This window comes from Urocitellus parryii, chromosome 12, assembly GCF_045843805.1.
Source record: "Urocitellus parryii isolate mUroPar1 chromosome 12, mUroPar1.hap1, whole genome shotgun sequence".
NCBI classification, from domain to species: Eukaryota; Metazoa; Chordata; class Mammalia; order Rodentia; family Sciuridae; genus Urocitellus; species Urocitellus parryii.
Window position 1 is genome coordinate 89,901,367 of NC_135542.1, and position 26,940 is coordinate 89,928,306.

The 26,940-nt window shown below is 32.8% G+C and overlaps 1 protein-coding gene across 6 annotated transcripts in view; it reads left to right on the forward strand.

Moving 5' to 3' along the window:
- Znf638 (zinc finger protein 638) overlaps positions 1 to 25,362 on the forward strand; it is a 127,250-nt gene extending 101,888 nt beyond the window's left edge. For 3 of the 6 annotated variants that reach the window (XM_077792140.1, XM_077792139.1, XM_077792141.1), the window contains exons 12-27: positions 312 to 398; positions 663 to 728; positions 1,064 to 1,104; positions 2,606 to 2,737; positions 5,426 to 5,554; positions 6,850 to 6,891; positions 7,175 to 7,309; positions 9,978 to 10,103; positions 11,918 to 11,955; positions 16,416 to 17,634; positions 18,201 to 18,266; positions 19,131 to 20,070; positions 20,859 to 20,966; positions 22,273 to 22,374; positions 23,275 to 23,393; positions 24,916 to 25,352. In XM_077792140.1, the coding sequence (XP_077648266.1) occupies positions 312 to 398; positions 663 to 728; positions 1,064 to 1,104; positions 2,606 to 2,737; positions 5,426 to 5,554; positions 6,850 to 6,891; positions 7,175 to 7,309; positions 9,978 to 10,103; positions 11,918 to 11,955; positions 16,416 to 17,634; positions 18,201 to 18,266; positions 19,131 to 20,070; positions 20,859 to 20,966; positions 22,273 to 22,374; positions 23,275 to 23,393; positions 24,916 to 24,981 (3,416 nt within the window). In that variant the 3' untranslated portion in view covers positions 24,982 to 25,352. Of the gene's footprint in view, positions 1 to 311; positions 399 to 662; positions 729 to 1,063; positions 1,105 to 2,605; positions 2,738 to 5,425; positions 5,555 to 6,849; positions 6,892 to 7,174; positions 7,310 to 9,977; positions 10,104 to 11,917; positions 11,956 to 16,415; positions 17,635 to 18,200; positions 18,267 to 19,130; positions 20,071 to 20,858; positions 20,967 to 22,272; positions 22,375 to 23,274; positions 23,394 to 24,915 lie in introns of all 6 variants that reach the window. The other 3 variants (XM_026405097.2, XM_026405098.2, XM_026405099.2) reach the window with 3 other exon arrangements.
- The last annotated feature ends 1,578 nt before the right edge of the window (positions 25,363 to 26,940 follow it).

Sequence of the window (26,940 nt, forward strand, 5' to 3'; positions counted from 1 at the left end):
TCAGCAGTATAGTGCTCACCTAGTACGTGCAAGGCTCTGGGTTTGATCCCCAGCACCTCATAAAAATAAATAAATAAAATAAAGGTATTGTGTCCAACTACAACTAAAAAATATTTTTTTTAAATTGTATCTCAACTTAAATTTACTTTTACTATTGGTAAACAGATATTGAAAATAAATGGAAATAATGAATATATGGAAAGAACTGCTTTTACAATAAAGTTGAACAATTCATTTACTAATACATTAGTATGAAACATGCTAAAATGATTGAACAGACCTGTAGAATAACAGTTGGATTGTTTTAAAAGGAAAATCTACTGGAAAGAAGTCTTTAGAAGCCAGAAAGGCTGGGAATATCAAAAACAAAGATTTAAACAAACCTGTAACTGTACCAGGTAAGCTTGAAGTATTATCATTCTATATTTTATTTTTTTTTAGATCCTTTTATTGTGTATTCAGGATGTATTTTGAAATTTCCCTTAAAAATCCTCAAAGGGATTATTTTGTTTTCAGAGATAAATGTGTTAGGTTGAGTTTGATTTGAACCAGGACAGTGAAAGAGACTTGAAATCACAAAATAATTTAAGTTATTGTTTACATTTACTAGTTTCATTAAATAAGTGTTTTTGTAGACTACTAAAACAGACTATTTCATGCAGCAAATTCTGAAGTAAATACCAGTACAGAAGCTAAAGCTGCTGAAAGTGCTAAAGAAACTATTTCAGGTAGGCCAATAGAATTTTATTTTGTTCCCCTATGGTTAAGGATAGAGGAAAATTTTTAAATTTTAAGAAAAGCAGTACCAAGTTTTCACAGCTATGTATTTTTAAATACCACTGTTGTACACAAGATTATTCTGAAATTTTGCTCTTAAAAGGAAAAAAATATTATCTAAAAGCCAGTGTCTCTTTTGTAGTTATTACCTACTAATTTTCTAGTCTTTTGTCAATTGTAAATATGTGCATATAGCTTCTGTTCAATCCATTGTAAAGTGAGATTTTAATAAATATATCTACATGAATTTTAAAAAAATAATTGTTATTATTATTTTGGTATTAAGAAGCTGCTTTGGAAGCCACAGAAAATGAAGCAGTTAACAAGGTCAGTTTTTATGTTTTATTTCTTTAAAGCTCAAATTTTGACAAAACAGTTGTTTTGTTTTGTTTTTTTGTAGATCCATGTAAAAAAAATTTACAGTATTTGTGTTGTGGAAAATTCAGTCATTTGTGACTCCTTAAATATGGTTTCAGTTCCAAAACCTTGAGTTACAGAGTAGATCTTAGGGATAGATTACCAAAAAAATGTGTACATATTTGAAAAGATCACTTTTCCCTGAGAATAGCTAAAATGGGGTTTGGGGTAAATAACAGTTCATCAAATTAGAACTCATAGAATTTCGTGGTATCTTTTTTCTTCCTAGGAGATATGCTAATATTATATTTTTTAGAACACACGAGGTTGTTTGATGTTGTGGGGACTTTTGGAGGGGCAGGTGGAGTTTCAGTTTATTTGAAGATCATAAAGTTCACTTTGATTATTTTCTTGTAATTATATTTATCATTAAGAATATTAAAGTATCATTAATTCCTATTTTATTTGTTTAGATTTTAAGGGCACTCAGGTGCTAATAAGCACAAGTTTATTTTGCTGTAACAAATCCATTAATTCATTCTTTAAGAAGTCACTAAGTAGACTTTATTTTAGGAATCTCTTAAAGGACTTTAAAAGGAACCATTTTTTTGGTATGGGGTATTGAACCCAGCCTGGGGTGCATACCACTAAGCCACACCCCCAGCCCTTTTTATATTTTAGTTAAGAGTGTTGCTAAGTTGCTCAGGGATTTGATAAGTTGCTGAGGCTGATATTTGAACTCAAGATCCTCTTGCCTCAGTCTCCTGAGGCACTGGAATTACACATATGATGTGCCAGTAAATCACTCTCAGAGGGTTTATGAAAATTATAAGTTTCTACCTTTTTTTTTAAACAAAAGTGAAAAATTGCCAAGCTTACTATATAGCTTATCCTTAGAAATTTTCCCAATATTCACAGAAAGAAAAATAGTATTGATGTAACAGTTATCTTAGAAAATAAAATGGATCAAGATAGGTAACAGTAGAAAAGAAAGTACTTCCTCAAAGTGTGGATTAGGTTGTTGGGTAAGGATCTTAATGAATTGGGTAAGCTTTTTTTATGTTGCCTAAAAATAATTATCTTACTTGGGAAGATAAAAAGATACACACTAATTTGGAGATTGAGGATGTTGTGTCACAAGGTATAGGAAATGGCAATAGTACATGAAAAAAAAAGAAGTTGTAAGTAAGCTTATGTTTTAAAACACCGAATGGCAGGGGGAAAACAACCCACAGATCAGGACTAAGTGACAGGTTGTTTGACTATAGTTACTCTGTATATTTGAAGAATGTAAATTTGCAAATGTAAGGGGAAAGGTTGTTTTTTATTTGAAGTTTATTCCAGCCTCCTGAATTGGTCAGACTTTTCTCAGTAGTAAACACAATTTAAGTACTAACATAATGATGTGAAGTATAAATTTAAATATAAAAAAAGTTAAATTTTAATACTAATTTCTTAATTTCTTTTGAAGGAATCAGAAGAAATGTGTGTGGTACTTATTTCTAATTTGCCTAATAAAGGCTATTCTATAGAAGAAATTAATAACTTGACAAAACCATTTGGTGGTTTAAAGGATATTTTGATTTTATCATCTCATAAAAAGGTAAGAGTTGTTAATATTAGTGATAGTTTGCACACTAATTTTGAGAAACATTAAATTCATGAAACTATTTAAAAGCAACATTGCAAAGTAATGCTTACATTAAGCTAAGAGAGTTTTAAAATGTAAAACAGATTTATTTTTAATACTGTCCTATTAAGGCATAGTTTTAATGATAAGAGGGAATGGCTAACTAATATGTCAAAGATTTACTCGAGATTGTATTTTACTAGAAAATGTTTAATATCTTTAATGTTTAATAAAAAGCTGTTTAATAACAAAATTTTATAGATGATTCTTCTACTAGTATGTCTTATTCTATTCTTTCATCAGTGATAACTCAAATGAGCAGTCACCGTTTTCAGACATAAACTAATAATGCTAACTCTACTTAGAATAAATAAGTTTGCTGGGCACCGTGGCACATGCCTGTAAATCCCAGCCACTTGGGAGACTGAGGCAGGAATACTGCAAGTTCAAAGCTTCCTCAGCAATTTAGCGAGAACCTGCCTCCAAATTTTAATAAAGGCCTGGGGATGTTGCTCAGTGGTTAAGACCCCTGGTTGAGTACCCCCCAAAAAGTTTATCTGTATGCTACAAACTTTCAGTATTTATTGTTTTTGTAATTTTAAAACAGCACAGTAAGATTTTTTGGTTAATAATAAACAACTGGTGGAAGGTATTCTATAGGAGGTAAGATTTCAGGAAAAGTATGAACATTGGAAATCATGCCATTAGATTGGTAAACAGCAGTGTTCTTATCATAGAAAGGTGTGTTGGAGATCATGAAAGGTCTTTGAGGCCAGTGTTCTTAAGAAAATGAGAGAAGAGTGAATACAAGTAAGTTATGTAGTTTCAAAAATATGTCAAAAATAGGTTATTTGAGTGTTTCACAATTCTACAAATGCATTAAAAACTATGCATTGTACACTTTTAAATGGGTGAATTTTATGTTGTGACAGTTACATTTTATTAAAAGAAAAGTAGATTATTTGTAAGTTTAAAGATGATGACAATAAAAGGAAATGCATTTTTTTAATATTAAGGTTTTATATGTGACAGTATATTGAAATAGGGGAAATTTGCATTTTTAGAAATAGTTAAAATTTTTTAATAACTTAATTTTTTAATTAATTTATTTTTATGTGGTGCTGAGGATCGAGCCCAGTGCCTCACACGTTTTAGGCAAGTGCTCTACCACTGAGCCACAACCCCAGCCCAGAAACAATTAAAATTGATTACTGATAACTTTACATGATTCATTAAAGTATAAATTCATGTATATTATATATTGTATATAAGTATAAAATCTAAACACAAAAATACCTAGGTTATTAACTACCCAGTTTTGATTAGAGTAAAAGTGTTAAATACTTGGAGATTTAGTTCTTTTAGCTATTACATAAAAAAAATCAGATTCAGTACAGTAGTCCATCCTGCCTCCTCACTACTGCTTATATAGGAGAATTACATTTGATGACTATAGGGATGCCTGAAACTGCAGATAGGACTGAACTTTGTATATACTGTATTTTTCCCAATACATACATATACAGATATAATGCCTTTTCCATCTTAACTAAGTACTTAATATGCACAGTGGCCATAATTTTTGCTGATTTGATTTTCAGATGCAACAGCAAAACTAGCACAGATTTCTTTTTCCTTCTTCACAATTTCACAGATAAAAGATTTGTCTTTATCATAGATCTTAGCAATCTCAGCATGTATTTTTTTTTCTTTATTATGTATAAACTTTTTACCTTTTTACTTGAAGCACTTTACAGCTCCTCTTTGGCACAAATTGTTAACATCATACTCTTATGCTTTGAGGCCGTTATTTAGTAAAATTAATGTTACTTAAACAAGAGCTACACTTAACAGTAACAGAGATGGCTATTAAGATGACTAATGGGCAAGTAGTATGTGTATACAGCATGGATATGCTAGACAAAGGGATCTTTCAGGTCCCAAGCAAGAAGTGGGATGACTGGAGATTTCATCACACCACCCATAATGGCATTCAGTTTTAAAATTTATATATCTTTTTTTAGTTAATGATGATATTAAAATTAACATAAAGGAAAATGGATACTTGAAATTAAAAAAACATTTGTATAAAGTGAGAAACAGAAGCTTCACATCCGAAATATGCTATTTAGCATATTAAAAGTATAATGAATAAATGGGCAAATGACAGAAATAATTTGTGAAATATTTATAGCTGTATACAAATACATAGAAGATTTTTACCACAGTATATATTAGCAAGTGTATAGAAGAATTAATTTCAACTTACCTAGGCTTGAAAATTAAGACAAAAATACATAGAGCTAAAATTTTATACCTATGAAGAAAACAAAAAAATAACTTGACAGTCGTTATACATGTATTTACTCAAAATGTAATATCTACATGTTAGATACTATTGTACTAAGAATGCAGTGAATAATTTATTACCTTAATGTCAGTTACTAGAATGTTTTTTGTTTATATTTGTAGTATTGCCTTACAAGTTAAGTCATTTATTATTTCTTAGTAGTTTAGTTAACTGTGTGCATCACGATTTTGAGGTCTGCATTTTTTATCTTAAAAATATTTATTAAATTGTTTAAGTCATTTGACTAAAGTATTTTCTTTTCAAGAAAAAATAAAGACTTTGTTTTTTACTTGTAATTTTTATTTTAAAAGGCATATATAGAAATAAGTAGAAAATCTGCAGATTCTATGGTAAAGTTTTATACCTGCTTCCCAATATCCATGGATGGAAATCAACTCTCCATAAGTATGGCTCCTGAAAACGTGAATATAAAAGATGAGGTAAATCATAGATTTACACCATCATTTTTATTAGATATTAATAAATTTTTTTGTCAGATTTTTAAAGTCTGTTATGTTATCCTGTTTTCTTCTTTGGTGCATGTCTTTTTCTCAGACGCGAAGAAAACTTTTGGTCCTCCCAATAATCACTTAATCCACTATTGAAGGAATCCTATACATAGTTTGTTGGGTTAGAAAAAAAATTAAAATTATCTGAAACAGGCATCTCCTCACTACTCATATCTTACAGGAATTTTGGAAGTTTTCTTAATTCTTTTTCTCTGATTTCTTTTTTTTTTTTTTCCTGATTCCTTACATGTGAGCCTTCATGAAGTTTTCTTTCTTTAACTACAAAATTTGTTTCCCTTTCTTCATTCTGTCTACAGTTACTTCTCTTAAAAACTTCTATTGGACCAGCAAAGTTATACTCCTTTGTACTTTATGCCTTCAGCTATGTCTCATCAAGTCCATTCTTCACAAAACCACAAAAATGACAAAGTTCTTATCTATTCAAATTCAGTAAAAACCCTTCAATGTTTCTATGTGACCTATAGTGACATATTACTATGTCTAGAGGAAGGTGGAAATGCAAAACACTTGGAAATTATAGAGAGTGTTTTATATATGTCACTTGTGTCAAAGAAAAAAAGAGAACCATAGTCTCATAAGATAAAGTTCTTTTCCTGCACATAAAACTTTTCATTATTTATTCTTTGCCAGCTTTGACATTCTATTCTCATGTCACTTTGGCCTTTTTATATTTCAGTAGCAATAGTTCACTGTACATTTCTACACTATGCAGCTTTGTATTTGCCTGTATCTGTTATTCCTCATCTTCTTCTTTGCTTTGTTAGCTTTCTTTTTTTCTGTCTTTTTTTTTCTTCAATTTTTTAGTTGTAGATGGATAAAACTCAGTACCTCCATGTGCAAGGCAAGTGCTCTTCCACTGAGCTAGCACTCCAGCTCCTGTTAGCTTCTTTTAATATTAAATTCTCTTCCTTTTGTTCATATTAAGTCATAATTAGTTCCTTATATGTGAATTTGAATGTCTTCCCTAAGTGGCACTTACTGATCTTTAATTAATTTAGAGAAATAAGGAAAATGAAGTTGTATGGGGTAAGACTTCAATAACTTTTTCAAAAGGAGGGAAATATTTTTGGAAGGAATCAAAGTTTTGTTGCTCATTTGATGAAATAATGGATAATGCAAATTTGTGTAGAGTTTTATAAATCTTGACTAACTACATGAATGAGAAAGAGCTTATTTCTTCAGCTTTTATCTTTTTGACTTTTTAGGAAGCCCTGTTTACAACCTTGATTAAAGAAGATGACCCAGAGGTGAGTTTTGCATTTACATACCCATGTTGACGTGTTTGTTAGAAACATTGTTTTATTGGTTCATCTTTTAGGAATTAAAGAAAACCTTAGTAGCAATATTAAGATACCAGTACTGAAGGGATAAGATATGTCATGTGAATCTTACTTTCTTTATCTACAGTCATTTTCTTACTCTTGAGAAGACATCATATGGCCATTGTAATTTTAAATTACTACTAATCTGTGTTTCACAGTTTGAAGCTACAGCTTTGAATTTTTCTGTGCCATCTCTTAAAAAATACAGGCAAATACAGATAAAATTTATAGCCAGTTTGTGCATCTTGATAATTTACCAGAAGATGGACTTCAGTGTGCACTTTGTGTTGGACTTCAGTTTGGAAAAGTGGATCACCACATATTCATGAATAATAAAAATAAGGTAACAAGTTCCTCCCTAATTTAGCTATTACGAATATATGACTGGACCCTTATTCTTGTGGTCTGCAACTTTTGTGGTTGCGGGGGGCTGGAGTGGGCAGTGTACCAGGGATTTTTAACCCACGGACACTTCAGCGCTGAGCTATATCCCCAGCTCTTTTTATTTTTTATTTTTGAGACAAAGTCTTACTAAGTTGCTTATGGCTTGGCTGTTGCTGAGGCTGACATCAAACTTGCGATCCTCCTGCCTTGGCCTGCTGAGTTGCTGGGATTACAGATGTGCACCACCATGCCTGGCTGTGATCTGCAACTTTTAATTCAACTTCTGAATTGAAGCATTTATAAACACCATTCAGTTGCTTAGTAGGATAACAGACCAGGATATTTTCTCCTCAACTGTGACAAGGAAAAGAAAATAATCAATCTCTCTCTGTCTCCCTTTCTCTTTTTTCAGAACTTTTAGTTTTTAAGGAGAAACAAGATTCATGCAGGGGAAGGGATAAAATAGTCCAAAAAGTATTATCTAACTGGGAAGTTTAGATTGAGTTTATTTGAATCTGACTTTAACTAACTTTATGGCCTTGGCAGTTTGTTTTATACTTATTTGTAAAATGAAATACACATTACCAGATATCTTTTTAAAGTTCCTTTCAGCTATAAAACATACATTTAGGTCTGTTCATTTATGAGAATTATAAATACTCATTTCATGATTTGGCTTCTTTTTTTTCTTTTTGTTTTGGTACTCAAGATTGAACCCAGGGGCACTTTGCTCTATCACTGAGCACATCCCCAGCCTTTTTTATTTTTATTTTATTTTGAAACAGGGTCTTGCTAGGTTGTTGAGGGCCTCACTGAATTGCTGAGGCTGGCCTCAAACTTGCAATTCTCCTGCCTCAGCCTCCCAAGTCTCTGGGATTATAGGTGTGCACTATTATGCTTCTTCTCTTAAAATTAAGAACCAAAAATTGTTCATCTATTTGCGTTTTTCATACCCTCTATATTCAATATATATTTTAGTTTATGACCATTAAAATTAGGTTTTGATCAGCAGTATTTTATCTAGAAAGGATTTCACATTAAAGTGGATGATTTTTGCTTCATATAAAGTATATATTTGATCAATGACTTTTTTTTTTTGGTATGTTTCTAACTGAAAATAGAGCATGTTTGGGATTACATGTTTAGGATTACAGATGTGCATATAGGAATGGTGTGACATAGGCTGGAAGGTAGGGCACAGATGGCATGTACAAATTCTAAAGTTTTACTTTAGGCAGACTCTTTTTGTACCAGGGATTGAACTCAGGGGCACTTGACTACTGAGCCACATCTCCAGCCCTATTTTGTATTTTATTTAGAGACAGGGTCTCACCCAGTTGCATAGTGCCTCAGCCTCCTGAGCCACTAGGATTATAGGCATGCACCACCATGCCCAGCATCATTTTGTATATATATATATTTGTAGACATTCTTAATACACAGTCTTTAAAAATTCATATCATTTTCAGTTTTTCTTTGCCTTTTGCAACATTCTAAGGATCGTTTTCGTTCCTTTACTTGGAGATAGGATTAACAATACCTTTGGAATCACACACCTAGAGCCTGAAAGAAAAAGACAATCAAATTATTCAAGAATTTTAAAAAAGATATTATGGTGGTAAAATATACAAATTCTGTCATTTGCAAAAAAACATAAATTTACCATTGCAGCAATGTTTAAATTCACTGATTAATTTCGGTTATTAAGTATTAGGCACATTCACATTTTATTGACAGTATTATCGTTATCCATTTCCAGAAGTTTTCCCTTAATCTCAAATAGAAGCTCCATTAAACAATAACCTGCCATTCCTCTTCCTCCCAGCCTGTCAATCAACATTGTATTTTCTTTTTTTTTTTCCTCCTTGATTTTTTTTTTGGGGGGGTGGGGTGGTAGAATGGAACATAGGGCCTCTTGCATGCTAGGCATGACATGACAAGAACCATTTTAAAGGAGGAAAAGTTCATTCTGGGGTTCACAGTTTCAGAGGTCTCAGTCCACAGATAGCTGGCTCCATTCCTCAGGGCTCAAGGTGAGTCAGAACATCATGGTGGAAGGACATGCTGGAAAGCAAATTCAAGACATCACACCAGAAAGCAGAAAGAGCACTGCTTAACAAGGACAAGATATAAACCCCAAGATACACCAGTGACCCACCTCCTCGAGCCCCAGCCTATCTGCCTACAGTGACCATCCAGTTAATCACAGTCAGTGGTTGAACACACTAATTAGGTTAAGGCTCTCTTAACACTTCACCTCTAAATCCTTTTGCATTGATTCACAGATGAGCTTTTAAGGAACACCTCATATCTAAACCATAACATATGTCTTCCAGGTTCATACATGTTGTATCATGTGTCAGGAGTTCCACTTTAAGGTTGAACAATATTTTATTGTATTCATATATCACATTTTAAAGTCTACTCATCCACTGGTCGACAGTTTTGTTGCTTCTATCTTTTGGCTATTGTAAATAATGCTATGTACAAATAAATGTTTGAGTCCCTTTTTTCAGTTCGTTTGGGTTTATGGAAAGAGATGGCTAGATCATACTTAAATAAATGTAATTCTACTTTTAATTTTTTAGGAACTACTCATCCTTTTTTTTTTTAAATCTTCTCCAAAGGCGATTCTTCAGTTAGAAAGTCCTGAATCTGCTCAATCAATGTACAACTTTCTGAAACAAAATCCACAAAACATAGGTGACCATGTATTGACTTGCACGTTATCTCCGAAGATGGATTTATCTGAGGTAACATTTTTTGTGTGTGTCAGTTTTTGTTCCTTTCGAAAATGAAAAAAAAAAAAAGAGCACTTACCCAAAACTTAGAAGATATACTCTGAATGTAGTTTGAATAATTATTCTTTAAATTTTTTAAAAAATTTGTTCCTTTTAATCAGTAGTCAAACTAGTTTTGACCCTAAATATTTTTTCTTTTAAAATTTGTTTTGCAATCACTTGTAATTGTCATGGTTTATGGAACAGTGTAAATTTGTCTTCATGAGAATAAAGTGAGGTAATTGTGAAAAATATAATATCACTTTTTGACATGTGGGTGGAGTGATCATCATTATCTCTAGGATAATGATGATAATGATAGGCTGCTTTGGTTTTCCTTCTGGGAGAAAGAAGTGTGTATATTTGTTTTAAATTAAATTTTATTGGAAATTCTGTTCTTAGCTGGATATCACAGTATACGCCTTTAATCCCAGCTACTTGGGAGGATGAGGCAGGAGGATCACAATTTCAAATCAATATCAGCAATTTAGTGAAACCCTGTCTCAAAAAATAAAATGAGCTGGGGATGTGGTAAAGTGAACTGGGTTCAGTTCCCAGTATTGAGGAGTAAAAAAAAAAGATCAGTGTATTCTTCACTTGAGAAAAGTTCTCATTGTTTATTTTTTCTCTTCAATTTTTATTGTATTTTTCTAGGGATTTTTTTTAGTTGTTTTTTTTTTTTAAAGCTCCTACAGTTGTCTGAAATATCTTTCTTAAACCAGTTTATGTGCTTATCACATTCAATCCTATGCATTTGTTTTTCTCTTTTACTTATGAATTGGGAAAGAAGTTACCTCATACAAGTATCTGTTAGATTTCCTCTGCTATCACGTAAGGTTTTGTTCCCACTAACAGGCTACTCCACAGATTGAGAAGACTGCTTATGAATACTATCTTTGGATGGGGTTTATTGACTGTCAGTAATATCTGCTATGCTAGTAGGACATAGACTAGACTTCTGTCACAAACTCTATTAAAAGAGGTTCTCTAAGCAGATTATTCATTTTATGTAAAGTACTATTCTTTTTTTTCTGACAGACTTTCTAGAAAGTTTCAAATGAGATAACATATGATTCCTAAAGAAAAGTCCTCCTTTTTCTGTGTATAAGCTCTAAAGGGCAGATATTTTTTATTTTTGCAAGTTGTTCACAGATATGTTCCCAAGTACCTAAGATAGTGTTTGGTACATAGGCACTGATCTTTTAATTTCTACTTTTTTTTTTCTGGGGGTGGGGGGTGGGGGGTCTCAGAATGTTGTTTTGTTGGAAGTTCAGAAAAATATTTAAAAGGTTTATTGTTCCAGCATTTCTACATGTTTTGAGGAGGAAACTTTTTAAGTCTTCCTTATAAATAGAAATCTTTTAAAATAATTCTACAAGGAAGATGGTTATATTTCAGGTTTATTGGCTTTCTTATAAGCCACAGATAGTTTCTCATTCATGTTAACATTAGGGAAAATTTAATTGCTATATGTGAATTATTCTGTATAACACAATGTAATGGTCTTTATTGAGAAAAATATTTCTAGAACCTGATTGTCAGGTGAACACTGAAAACTATCTATTCATTATTTTTAACTCATTATGTTCCATCCTGTGTATAGGACACCTTTAAAAACTTAAACTGAGCCGTTTTACAGGTGTTCCAAAAAGTTTATGGATATTTGTGTGATCTTTATATAGGACAATAGGACAAAATGGGTTTAAGGTTTAAACTTTAAAAATTTTTTAACTGAATATTTAAAATCCAATAGAATAACCTCTAATAAAATATGGATTGTGTTTCAGGCTCAAACTGAGAAAGACCCAGAACCAGAAAAAGAAAGGTATGTTGCTTTAAGTTTGCTAACATTTTGTACAGTATTTAGATACTGAATTTTATTTCCATATTTATAGTAAATAGTCTCACTGTAGAAAAAAATCCTATCTTACTCATTCCTTTTGTGTATATAAGAAGTCATTGTGGTTTTCTTTTGGGGTTCTGTTGACCGAGGGGTTTTGTTTTTTTTGTTTTTGTTTTTTATCTCATTCAGGTTTTACTGATTATTTAGGTAAACTATGAATTGAAATATAAATATTACTGTTTAGATTAAATATACAAATATTACTTCTTTATAAAATGCTTTGTAGAAACTAACAATTTAACTTCATGATCAATATTATATTATTTTTGTTAGAGTTTTCTATTTTATAGTGAACACAATAGTGAAAAATTAATTTCCAAAATACAAAACATCATTAGTTTAATAAAAAGATAATTTTTAATAAAAAGATAATTTTCAGTGTATATTTTGGTACATTTTAAGAAACTAAAGTGGGGAAAGGAAAATTTGTCAAAAAACAAAAAAGTTAATATGAACTGCTTTGTAGTTTCAGAGGATGAAAGCTCATTTTTTAGAGTCCCTAAAAATTAGTGATTCACAAACTTGATTTGACCACAGTAAACTCTGTCCTTACTAACGTTTTCATTAAAATGGATATCGTTTTCATTAAAATGGATATAATCTTTGTCACTTCCTTATCCCACCAGTTAATAACCTGCCATTCACTGCTTTTATTTGCACAGCACTGATTTAGAACATTTCTTTTACCTCTTGTGTACTAATTCATCACTGGTATTTTGTTAGTCCACGTTATAAGAACATGTAAGCTTGAAATAGCAGTTTGAAAGTATTTAAATATAAAAAGTATTTGTTGTTTAGTACACTGATTTTAAGATGCCTGAAAACAGAATGTCTTATGGATGTTTTCTTCTTAGTTTTTATAAAATTTTACTATTCTAGATAATAGAGATGACTATGAGTTCATTAACACATATTGGTAACTTTGAAGCAATGGTTTTTCCACATGTGTCAACACATGCTTTTTAAGTTTACATCATCAACCTAGTTACATTCATATACCTAAAGAATAATACAACCAACAACGTTTTCTCTTAAAGCCACAGAGGACTTAGTAACAGTGGCGCATGTAGTAGTACAGAGACCAACAGTTTTTCCACAATAACTCTGTGACTAGTAAATAAATAGACTTGCCCCCAAATTCATTTTCTGTACTTTGATAGTTTTCTCTGAAGTCTGCAAAAGAAGAGCTATTGCCTATAGCAGTAATAATTGGTCATTATCTTTCTTTTATTATTTAGATATATCTTTTAAAATTAGATATTAATAATGAATTTACAGGTAGTTGTTCAGTCTTATAAAATTAATTTAGAAATTCTAGCGTTAATCATTTCATAGTTAATTTCTAGTATGCCATTCATTTTTTTCTGACTTATATGAGATGAAGGAGAAAGATACGGGATATGGCCAGAATACTTAACATTTCTTTTAGAGTAAACTGATGTTAAGAAAATACTAATATAAAGTACTTGTGGTTGCCATTCATCATGAATATGATCCTTTTGTTTATAATTAATGTAAACTATTTAAATAGATTTCCCATGTAGAGAAAATATCATTCATAATTTAATAATAACCCACATATTAACCCTGTATTCATCCCCCTTCCATGCAATCAATATTTACATATCATGTGACTAAAGTTTCAAATAAGGATGCTAGATGAAATTTCCCTAACTCACTAATATTGGGAAGTACCCAGTGAGACTCTGAAATAAACACTAATCTTCAGTATTGTGAAGTCAACTCTAAAGTTTCCTGTCTTACAGTGTTACCCTTCGTTCTCATGCTCAGCTTTTGTTGTATGCCTTTTTTGACATTGTAGAATTATGGGACTTTGGGGTAGAATAGGGGAGTAGGAAATTAGATACCTGTGATGAATGCCTTCCTGGAATCCTTTTTGTGTGCCATTTTCCAGAATATGACTGTTTTCCTGTTTAACTCTGGTGTTAATAATGTCACTTATTTGACATCTCAAACTAAGAGAGAGGCACAGAAGGACAAATGTGGAATTAAATCTTTTTTCCAAATAGTTCTATGTTCTCTTTCAAGTGTGGAACTGCATAGTGATTCATTTTGTATAAAAGATAATAACTTTTTATAGCCAAACTTTAATGGTAAAGGTAAAAAAAAATCTTGCTATATTCTTGAGCCAGGAATCAAGATCCTCTTCATTGTTATTCTTCCAGCCCCGTAAATGTTTGTAAAGATTTTAGGGTTAATATGCAGTTCAGTAATGATTCAGGACTTTGAGTTTATTCTTCATCATCAGAAATTAATCTTGTATTTTGAGAAATAATATTCATGTATCTGTGTATGTCACAACTTCTTTGTCATGTTTGTGCTTAGCCACAAACTTTATTTGACTAGTCCCAAGAATTTGGAACACATAAAATCAACCACTGTTTTTTTTTTTTTTTTTTTTTTTTAATTTGGTAACAGGGATTGAATTTAGGGGCACTCGACTACTGAGCCACACTCCCAGCCTATTTTGTATTTTATTCAGAGACAGGGTCTCATTGAGTTGCTTAACGCCTCACTGTTGCTAAGGCTGGCTTAGAACTCGAGATTCTCCTGTCTCAGCCTCCCGAGCCACTGGGATTGCAGGCGTGGGCCACCATGCCTGGCCATTGGTGTTTTTAATATAAAAGATGTGAATTATTTCAAATAAAAGCCTTTCATTATACAAAGTGTAGCTTTTACAGTAAATAGAATACATATTAAGGTCCATGGTTACTGGTTCTTCAACTCAAATTACTCAAACTTGGTGCCTTTGCAACTTTTGAACAAACAGGTGTTTTTCTGGTAGAAAAGTGTTCTATTCTTCTTTGCAAGCCTAATTAAATTTACCATCCTTGTCGGAGAGCCAGTTTATTGGCTCAGGTGATTAAACCCTGATTTGGACTTTTTCGATGCTTCTGAAATGTGATGAACGTCTTAGGACACAGGTACACGTCATCTTGCATTGTTAACTAGAATATATTTAACTGTACTTTGAGAAGTTTATCAGAGGTACTCTTTACTATGAGGTATTGATATGGTAATCATCATTTTTTTTTAATTTTCCTCCAACCTGCTGCTTCTAATGGAATTATGTGAATATATTGGTTAAACTTTAATTTGTGTTGACAGCATGCTGGATGTTGTCTTCAAAAGCTAAGGTGTTCCTTATTCTCCTAAGATAAATTCTGATTATAGAACATAAATATTAAAAATACTTTGTCTCTGCCTCAGTGAAAGTAGTGGAATTATAAGATGACGCACTTTTGTTTACTTTGGGTTTGGGAAGACCATGATGAGAGATAACATCAATTACATGTACTTGGCTATGTATTTTTTCTATTTCTTCTGAATATCTATGGCTATGTATTTTCTCTATTTCTTCTGAATAACTAGATTTTTTTATTATTCTTAGTACTGGAGAGGTTTCTTTTAAGAACATATATTCCTTTCTATAATGTAGCCAGAGAACAATGTTTTATAAGACAGTATGTTCATGTTAAGGTGGTTCTATCAGTTTTCACCTCTAACTTTAAATTCCCAACAGAATTATTTTAAAAAATATTTCCAAAGAAAAGTCTTCTTTTAAGTATATATCATTAATAAGTATAATTCTTGGGAGATTAAAACAAATCTGTCTCACATCAAAAAATGAGAGGATATGGTTAAGAATGACATTTTCCCCCTACCAGTTTGTTTAGATAAAGTTTACATAGAAAATTTTAGTTTCCTTGTAGAACTGTACACATATTTTCTTATTTCAGTTACCACTTATAAGAGGATAGGACATCTAATAATAACTGAAGGTATTTGAAATTCACATTTGGCCTTCCAATAGGAAGTACAAACTTGACACAGCAGAAAAAAATATTGATTATAACTCAGATGAGTAAAATCAACAAACATATCAGTAGTCGTACTTCTGTCACTGTTTCCTTTGAATTAAAGAGAAATCTTCAAGCCAGGTGGGGTGGCACATATGCCTATAGTCCTAGCAACTTCCGGGGCCAACTCAGGAGGATCACAAATTGGAGGCCAGTCTGGGCAACTTAGTGAGACATAGTTTCAAAATTAAAAAGGGCTGAGAATTGAGTTCAGTGGTAGATCTTCCCTGGGTTTAATTCATAGTACCACCAGAAAAGGAAAAAAAAAAAACCGAGATGAAGGATCTCTTAAGTTTTTACATTGTTTACACACTTACATCAGAACATCTTAACCACTTTAATGCTGATTGGCTGGATTTCCCAGTGCTTATTACGAATGCATCGGGAAGTCTTTACAATTGGCATCAACAGAATTATTTATAATGGTTGAATTCTCATCATAGTTTGATTTTTGTTTGTTTTTGTTTGTGTTCTTTTTTGTTTGTTTTTAAATACTTTTAGCCCTGACTTGAAAAACAGTCCAGTTGATGAAAGTGAGGTGCAAACAGCAGCTGATAGTCCCTCTGTTAAACCTAGTGAGGTTGAAGAAGAAACTACTCCCAATATTCAGACAGAAACTTCCATACAGCAGGAAGAGCCTTGTGAGGAAGAACCTGAAAAAGCACTGTGTGACTCTGACTTTGCTATTGAAACACTGGAAATTGAAACTCAAGTGGAGGAGGTCAACGTAGAAATTCCTCTTGTGGCAACCACTCCAGCTAGTATTGAATTATTTGTGGAAAATATAGAGGAGTCTGCTTTAAATCAACAGGTGTGTACCACTGACTTTGAGAAGGAAGAGGCAGAAATTATGAACCCTGAAACAGAATTGCCAATATCAGATAGTGTACTTATAGAAGAAAGGAGTATCAAAGGAATTCTAGAAGATTCTCCATCTGAAGCAGAAGATTTCTTTTCTGGAATCACACAATCTATGGTAGAAGCTGTAGCTGAAGTGGACACACATGAAACTGTTTCAGAAATAGTGCCATCTGCTTGTGTTACGACTGTAGCACCAGGAATTTGCACTGGGGATGAGAAGATAGTGAATAAAAAGAGTATTTCTGAAAAAAGCGACATAGATGAAAAGGAGGAGAATGAAATTAATACCAAGGAAACCAAAATGGATCTACAGATAGGAACAGAGAAGACTGAAAAGAATGAAGCTAAGATGGTTGCAGAAAAATTGGAAAAGATTATGGTAGCAATGAAAGAAAAGCCTGCAGAAAATATTGTAATCAAGGCCTGCCCAAATAAAGAATTGGGTCAGACCAATAAGCCCGATGAAACTGGTAAAACTAGTATGCTGGCTGTATCAAATGTATCTGGCAATAAATCAAATAGTAAGGCTGCTATGGTCTCTTCTCCTAAAGCAAAAGCTCCAGCGTCAAAAACTGAAAATCAGAAAAGTTTTCTAAAATCTGTGCTCAGAGATCAAGTAAATGTTGAAAAGAAACTTTCAGCCAAAGAACTTGGTCTACTTAAAAGTACCAGATCAGACTTGGCAGAAGGCAGCAGTAAATTCAAACCCACTCAGAGTGGTGTTACCAGAGAAAGCAGTGGAAAGATCTCAGTCCTGCAAGGCAAGGATTCTAAACTGGATTACAAGGACATAACCAAACAGTCTCAGGAAACAGAGGCTAGACCTTCCATCATGAAACGGGATGACAGCAACAATAAGGTGAGGAGAGTAAGAAGAATGACTCAGTGTATCTTTGAAGTGCTTAGCTCTGCTGCTGTAGTTACAGAGTAGGAGATGTAACTTTGTTTCATACTTTCATCTCCTCACTGTGCCCCCAAGCTCTCATTTCCCTTTCTTAAACAAATCCATTGAATTAAGCCAATAGGCATTTAGAATATCAAGCTCAAAGTTCATAATTAGTTGGAAAAGTATTATTTGGTCAAAAATATAACTGTGGTTTAAAAGGAAAATCTGTAGTGAATCTTTTAATGTGACTTAGCATTCTCCTTCTAAATGAAAAATCTTTTTTCTTTTAAATTGAAGCTTCCTTTTTGTAGTCACATAATTGCCCAACTTAGACATTATGAATATAGTAAGGAGAAAAGATCGGTAAAAGTGAATTTAGCTACAATTTTCAGAGACTATGCCTGTACTATGACCATAACTTAATTGTGTATACTCATTAAATATTTGCATAATTGTGTTTAGGGTTTTGGGGTTTTTTAAGAACTTTAATTATCTGGATGTAAATTCTGTTTTTCTGTATTTCTTACTTAATATTTCAGGCTTTGTCTGGGCAAAACACTAAGAATTCTAAAAGCACCACTGGTAGAAGTTCCAAATCTAAAGAGGTAAAAAATAATCCACTAACACCACTACTTCATTTCCATCCTTCCATTACAGAATTCGTCTGTCTTATAACTTGAGTCTGCCTTATTTAGTTAATAAAATGTTTAGAGAAGGAGAGGTATAGAGTAAGGGATAGCAATGACTGTTTTCTTTTTGACCCTAACACTAATTCTACTACTAATACTTTTTATCTTGAAGTAGGCTAAATAGTTTATTACATGTACTTACAATTGATCATTGGTAGCATTCTAAATAAATGTGGGAGCACTGATGAAAACTGGTTTCTCTAGGCACCATTTTTCAAATTACAGATGTTTTGTTTTCAAATATAGTTACATTAACTAGTAATAATTGTTTTCATTAAATAACTTTATCAAAGCATAAGCTTTATTTCTTAGCATTGCATAAGTAAAATGTGTATTGTAAGTGAATTGATCACTGGGAACAGTCCAGTGAGCTAGTTACATTTGCAGTGGTTTTAGAAGTTCTGTAAGTCCTCTCAGAGTACTTATTAGATATTTAGCATATGGATCAGTAAATTCTTTATATTAATTGTTTGACAGATGCTTAAATGTAGCATTTTTGTGCCATTGTTGTATTACAAAACTTAGCATTTAAGAAGTAATCAATCTTATTAAAATTATGTGAAAATGGAATTAGATTGATATCATTGAATCTCTTTAACATGTATTCATGAATTGCAGTTAATCTGTTTGTGGAGGCTTTTTAAAAAATCCTAATTTCATTTTAGCCTTTAGGAAACTGCAGTATAATCTTACAAATGATCTGCCTGCACATTTATTGTGACTATTTGCAACCTGAGTGGTCAGTAGTTGTTAATACTATGATTTTTAACTTCCAAACAGGAACCGTTATTTCCGTTTAACTTGGATGAATTTGTTACTGTGGATGAGGTTATAGAAGAAGTGAATTCTTCTCAAGCCAAGCAGAATCCATTAAAGGGAAAAAGGAAAGAAGCTTTTAAAAGTACTCCTTCTGAACTTAACTTGAAGAAAAAGAAGGGGAAAACCTCAGCCTCTCATGGTGTTGAGGGAGAATTATCTTTTGTAACATTGGATGAGATTGGGGAAGAGGAAGATGCAGCTGCACAAGCTCTAGTCACTGTGGATGAAGTAATTGATGAAGAAGAACTAAATATGGAAGAAATGGTAAAAAATTCAAATTCACTTCTTACATTAGATGAATTAATTGACCAGGATGATTGCATTTCCCACAGTGAACCAAAAGATGTTACTGTTCTGTCAGTGGCTGAAGAACAAGATCTTCTCAAACAAGAACGCTTGGTAACTGTGGATGAAATTGGAGAAGTAGAAGAGCTACCTTTAAATGAGTCAGCAGACATAACTTTTGCCACTTTAAATGCTAAAGGAGATGAAGGAAATCCTGTAAGGGATTCCATTGGGTTCATTTCTTCTCAGATGCCTGAAGACCCTTCTACTTTAGTCACTGTAGATGAAATACAGGATGACAGCAGTGATTTGCATTTAGTGACTTTGGATGAAGTAACTGAAGAGGATGAAGACTCTCTGGCTGATTTTAACAATCTAAAAGAAGAACTTAATTTTGTTACTGTTGATGAAGTTGGAGAGGAGGAAGATGGAGACAGTGATTTAAAAGTTGAGTTAGCACAAAGCAAAAATGATGGTCCTCTAGATAAAAGAGGAGATAGAAAGAAGAGAGCCATGGACACAAAGAAGACAAAACTTGAAGCCTTGTCCCAAATGGGTCCAGTAAATGAGAATGTTTCAGAAGATCTGAAAACCATGATTGAAAGACACTTAGCAGGTAGATTATTGGAAGTGGTAGTTTTCCTGTTTTATGAAAGGGTTATATATAAAATTAATTTTAGACTATATGTTGTGGCATTACCAATAATTTCATCCTGTATCAATATAGTAAGCCAGCAAATAATATTTTCCACAGAAATGTGTACAGATTTCATATATTCTCTTAGTTATAGACGAGAACTTGCTCTAAGGAAAGGTTGTCAAACAGAAAACTAGTATAGCCAAGTTAGAATTGGAATGATAATGGTCTATTTACATTGTGGGCAAAACAGCTTTTGATGATCAGAAGGATGTTTATACCACACTGCCACCCAGTGTTTGTTTAAACTTAGGATTTAGAACAATTCATAAATGTACAATTTTACTTTAATATTTTGATGGTTTAGAATAATAGAGCAGCTCACTTGTAGGACTTGAAGGAGATAAATAATTTCCATTAAAGAAAATCAGGGAAGATTTAAACCAAAGAATAAAATAATAGGAAGATCTCCACAGGCTTATGTAACAAATTAGAAAAATATGTATAGCCACCTTAAGTAAAGAAGATAGAGAAGAAGAGTTGTTTGGAACATGATAAAAGGGAATGTAGGAGGATGTTTTAACTACAAGGAATATATTTTAAATGAATTCTATTTTAGACTAGAAATGGGGTTCCTTCTCAACTTTGGGTATTATTTGCTAAAAACTAGGGTATTGAAATTATTATTCAAACAATTTAATATGTTTAATTTAAAGCAATTTAAATATTGTTACTAGAGCAGTAAATTTAGTCTTTCTGTTTTAAAGCTAAAACACCAACGAAGAGAATTAGAATTGGTGGTAAAGCACCACTCTCAGAAAAAGCTGTTGCAACAGAATCAGCAAAAGGTGAAGAGGCCTTCCAAATTAGTGAAGGTAAAGCAGGATTGTTAGGATGTGGAGAGAGTTACATAGCATGAGATGGTGGTAAAAATTTCAAAGATTACCATCTAAATAGAAAAGCAGTAAAATAGAAGAGGAGTGGGAAATGGCAGGTTTAGGATTATTAGGTCCAGATACAATTTTTATTTTCATAATTTAGAGATAATGGACCATTGAAATTAGGATGAGATATATTTGTAGAAATGATCTATAAAAGGTTCTTCTGACCATGTTGTAGCATCAGGTAATTGTCTATTTTTAATGCTTCCAAGCAGCCAGCCAATAACATAAAATGTCTGAATAACATTAATAAAATTTAAGTTGAAACAAAAAAGGAACAGTATCCAGCAAGGGAGAATACTTCACTCAACAAGTATGTGGCTTTGTGTCCATTATATTGGATACAGTCTATACTAAAATGCTGAAAAGTGTAGAAAAGAACACAAAGTTCCTGATATCAGGGAATTTATTACCAGTATGACTTAAAACAACACTATAAGGTATCCCTTTTACCATTATTCTCTTTGCAGTGCCCTCCTTGCCTCCTTGTTCTATCTTATATTAGAAATAGAGTTCCTTCTCAGCTTTGAATATTATTTGCTAAAAATAAAGGTTGAAATTGCTATTCAAACAATTTAATATATTTAATTTAAAGCAATTTAAGTATTGTTACTAGAGCAATAAGTGTAGTCTTTCTGTTTTAAATTTTTCTCTAAGGAAAAATTATCAACCATGAGTCAGTCCAAGTTCTTTTGAGTCTTATCTCAGCTGGCCCTTAGTACTATACACAGTCCATTAGAGGTTATTCACTCTGCTGAGCTTTCATATTTATAATTTCACTTTTAATTCTCTCTTAGGCTATCAATTTAGGCTCAGTTTTCTAGGTTGGAGGGGCATCAGAATTATTCTCTGCCAGTATATCCTTTCCCCTAATTTCCACTTAACTCTTCAACCCAGCACCTTGTATAGACAAGTTAACTCTTCCCAGAACTACAGTACTACTTCTGTTCCCCTGTAAGTTTTTTTCTGAAACTATATGTAAATAAAATTTTCTGTTAGTTTTGGCCCTTTTACCTCTAAATGCATTTAATAAATCTAAACAGATTTACCCATATATTTTTTTGACATCAGACAATCTAGAGAATAGTATATGCAGAATAGTCAAGTGGTATTAACCAAGGAAGAGTTTCTTTGAGTTTTAGTCATCTAAGGTAGGGATTATCCAACATTAACTTCACAAAGTCTATAAATCTATGTTGAATAGCTTCCTTTTTTCCTTGAAAATTTTTAATGACTGTAGTTGATGAAGAATCTGGATTAAAGGATTCAGAACCAGATCGAAAACGCAAGAAGACTGAGGACCCATCTTTAGGCAAATCAGTGGCACCTGATGTCCCAGAAGGTAAAGTGAAATGTCTGCACCATAATAATTGTTCTGTTGTTTAAATGAATTATTGAGTAACCTTGCTTGTTACTTCTGAAGACAGCTTAAAAAGTAGGCTATTTTTTTAACCTGGCAGGATTATTTTTATTGCACTCTTTTAAAAAGTCTGGCATATATGTTTCCTGTTTTATTTCTGGTGCTTTCTTTGCTGCTGAGGTGAGAATTGAGTTATACTTGCCCTGGCAGAAACTCCAGTTAGGTAGAACATGCAGAAAAGTTAAGTTTGCAAACTTTTTTTAGGACCATATGAGGTAAACCTTGTTTGCTCAGCCAGTACACTCCATAAGCAATCACCTATCATTCTGCCTCTTCCTTTTATTTTTTTTATCAGGGTATTCCTAAAATTTTTTATTTTAGACTCTGTCAGATTCTATTCTGAAGGATAATTGAATGTTCTTTCTAATTCAGCCTTCTCCGTGGGAAACTATTCAGTTTACATTATACCACTTAAGTGGAATTCTGGCATTCCTGAGAATGAAATTTTGTTGTTGTTGTTGTTTTGTTACTAGAGATTGAACTCGGGCATTTTACCACTGTGTTACATCCCTAGGTCTTTTTTTATTTTGAGACAGGTTCTCTTTAAGTTGCTGAGGCTGGTCTTAAACTTTTGATTCTCCTGTCTCAGTCTCCCAAATCTCTGAGATTACAGGCATTTGCTACTGTACCTGATAATAATTTCTTTTAAAAAAATTATGTTTTATAATTAAAGTTATTGCTCTTGATCTCACAGTATATAGAATGTTTACTATCCTTGTATGTAAGTATATATACTATGCTTAAAATGTTTGGATAAACTGACATAACTGTTAGTATATTATTAATTTTCTTCCTTTCTCTTCTCAACTCTTTATCTTAAAGATTTAGATTTTCTTGTACCGAAGGCTGGATTCTTCTGTCCAATTTGTTCCCTCTTCTACTCAGGTGAAAAAGCAATGACAAATCACTGCAAGAGTACTCGTCATAAGCAAAATACAGAGGTAATTTCTAATTATTAACTCTTAAAATCTCCAGGTGCTGTTATTGTCTTGTAATTGAACTTGTTAAATATCTACCCAAAATGTACATTTTTTTCCCTTTTTCGAGAACTGTTGTGGATGTTCTTGCTAGTTTATTCATGTAAGTCCAAAATCCTATTTTCTCTCTCACTATACCTTGCCAGCAACTTCTAGCCCTTATTTCTTTTCCTCGAACAATAGCATTTGCCAGAGTAGATTCTGCAGATTAATAGTCTCATGTGACACTCCATTAAAGTAAAAGAAACTGCATATTTTGATGCCCTGTTACAAAGTTAGCAAACTAACATTTCTTCCAACAAAAAACATATGGGGAATTTTTTTTCCTGAATTGCTAGCCAGAAAGTATCCTGCTTAAGTTTATGCAATGCAGTTTCCTAAATTGATTGATCACAAAGCCCTCTTTTTAAAGTTTTACATGTTTAGGCAGTACTGCTCTAGAGAATCATTCTTAGCCATTAAAGCAGTGGTTCTGATTCCTCCTGAATGTTTGAGATTGTTTTACATGTACTTTCTATTGAATTTGTGCCATAGACACTCATCAAACATTGAACTATTATGTGCTGAAAGCTTATTTAATCCCCTCAACAACTTTAAAAGGCAAATGTTATTCCAGCTTTTGACATGAAGACCCAGACTCAGGATTACATTTCTAAACCCAAGGTTACATAACTAGTTAGTATCAGACATAGGATTTGGACCTAGTTGTTTTATTCTAGCCTCAAACCCTTATACATTTTACTTATGTTCCCTGTGCTTTCAACTTTATTGTGTAGTTTTCCATTTAAAACCCAACTGCATAATATGGCATTTGGAATAACATTTAAACTTCTTATTGTGAGTCCATAAAGCCCTACCTGATCTGACTTTTAAACTTCTCTGAACTCACCTTTTTATTACTGACTTCATCCCAACTTTTCTGGCTCTCTGTTTGACTTTTTTTTTTTTTTTCCTGTAGTACTGGGGATTGAACCCAAGTGTAGTCTGCCACTGAGCCATATCCCCAGCCCTATACCTGGCTCTTTTTTCTTTTTTTTACATGAGGGCTCCTTGCCAGTTTTACACCTTTACAATGCTATTTCTTTGCCTCCTCTCAGTTTCACTTCTTTTTGGTTTCAACTCAAATATTAGCTCCTTAGAAAGAACTTTGCTTAAGTAAGACCTAGCTAAAGTAGGACTTTCCAGCTTAACCCCTCCTCACAAAAGGTCAACCTAATCAGTTGCCTTATAATTTCAGAGTGCTTACTACTTACCCAAAATTACTTTATTTATTTTTTTCTTTGATCATTTGTCTTTCCTAATTAGAATATAAGCTCCATTGTATACAGTGCTTATCTTACTTTGTTGTCCACTGAATCTTCAAGCACCAAGCATAAAGCTTGGTATATATAAAATATAAGACTGATGAATGAAAAGAAGGAATACTAATATAAAGCACTGTGTTTGTTATCTAATAAGTATTTCATATTGTAAATTGCTTTCACAGAAATTCATGGCCAAGCAAAGAAAGGAAAAGGAGCAGAATGAGGCTGAAGAAAGAAGCTCTAGGTGATTGGGAGAAAGGGAAAAGAATTCATTAGAAATTTGTTTAGGGTCCAGTTGATTTGTGTATTTTTGTTATCACTTAATTTGTAATTTTTGTTTCAGAAGCAAATATTCATGTTGTATAAATTTCTGATTGCCCTTGATGTAGAGAGACTGATGGGGAAAGTATGATGTGTTTGATTTTTATATCAAATCATCAGGCATGGAGAAATGTCTTTTAGAGGTGTTAAAATAAATGTTCCTACTGTATATTTAAAGTGTTGTGTTTGTGGTTAATTTATTAAAAACTTGCTTCTGATTGCAGATAAGGTGGTTCTACAACCCTTGGGATTTGGGATGTTTGGGAATTTTTCACATATTACTGGAAGTCATATCATGATAGTGTTTAACCTTGTTTCATCCATCCATGTATTACAGGTCAAAGATTTCTTTAAATGCTCAATTTTTCTAGATAAAATTAGATTATATCATGTTTGACGTAGGTAAGTTTTGAATAAAGTATTGCTTTGATTTAATTTTATCTATTCATTTATTGGTACTTGGAATTGAAGTCAGGGGTGCTTAACCATGGAGCAACATCCCCAGCCCTATTTATTTGTTTGTTTGTTTATTTGGGGACAGGGTTGCTAAGTTGCCGAGGCTTGTCTTGAACTTGAAGTCCTCCCTCAGCCTTTTGAGTCCCTGGGATTACAGGCCTGTGCTACTATGCCCGGTTTGCTGTCATTTTTAAATGTGTTCATATTTCCTTCCCCCCTCCCCGCCCCCCGCTTCTGCTTCTATTAAAACTATTTCTGCCAAGAGCTTTTCAAAGTAGTACCTCTCAATTCATTATTAGCTTGAACCTACAGAGGAACAGCCTTTACTTTCTGTGAACTTTTACAGATGATTTTAAAATCCTTTAGATTATTATCCAATATGTTTGTAAAAAGTTGGTACAGCAACAAAAATAAGTGGATTGTTAGAAGGTGCTGGATGGACATAGTCCTGTACTGTATATTTTTAGATTAGGCTATACTTCAAAATTCTTTTAGTATTTGATTCCTTAGAATGTACCCGATAATAATAGAGACTGAATGGAGAGAAACCATAGCATCAAAACAACTTTTTAGATCTCTTATTCCCATGACAGCACAGGAGTTACACCACAGCCAACAAGTGGAATAAAGATCAAAAACACAGCACTTCTTGCCAGGTGCCATAGCACATGCCTGTTAATCCCAGTGACTCAGGAGGCTGATGCAGGAGGATCCCAAGTTCTAGGACAGTCTCAGCAACTTAGCAAGAAGACAATGCCTCAAATATGTTGTAGAGTGGTAGAGTGCATCTGGGTTCATTCCCCAGTACCACAAAAAAAAAAACAAATGAAAACAAAAATAACAGCAGTTCCAAACTCACTGTACATTCAGTTCAAATTTAGCCACAGCCTCAGCAAGACTACATATCATAGATAGGAAGTAGAGTGAGTAGAGGGAAGTGCAAGAATCTGTTGGGATTAGAACCCATATAGGTGAATGAGGTAATAGGGGGAAGAAGAGATATTAAAATGCTGGAGAATAAGGTGCTTCAATCTAAATCATCAGAGTGAATGAGAATCTTTCATTTCTCCTGGACCTGCTTTTGGAATTTTTGCATCCAGAGAAGTTACAAGCTTCTTTAATTTGTCTGCATCAACATTAGAGTTTAATTTTAAGTTCCTTTCACACTTTTTTATTTCCTTCTGAGTAATTATCTGGGGGAAAAAAAGCTATTTTTTCTTGGAATTGCTATTCTACACTTGAATTAAAGGAACTTCTAAAGCATAAAAATTGTACAGATTTTTTTGTTTCATCCTAGTGACTGATATTGACGTGATAAATGATATTCCTCTCTGCTGCTTCTTGCATTTAATGCTGGTTATTTTTTATCATGGGGCTTCCAGTACAAGTTTTTTTGTGAAGTTTTTAAAAAAATAAGCACATTCTTTTCA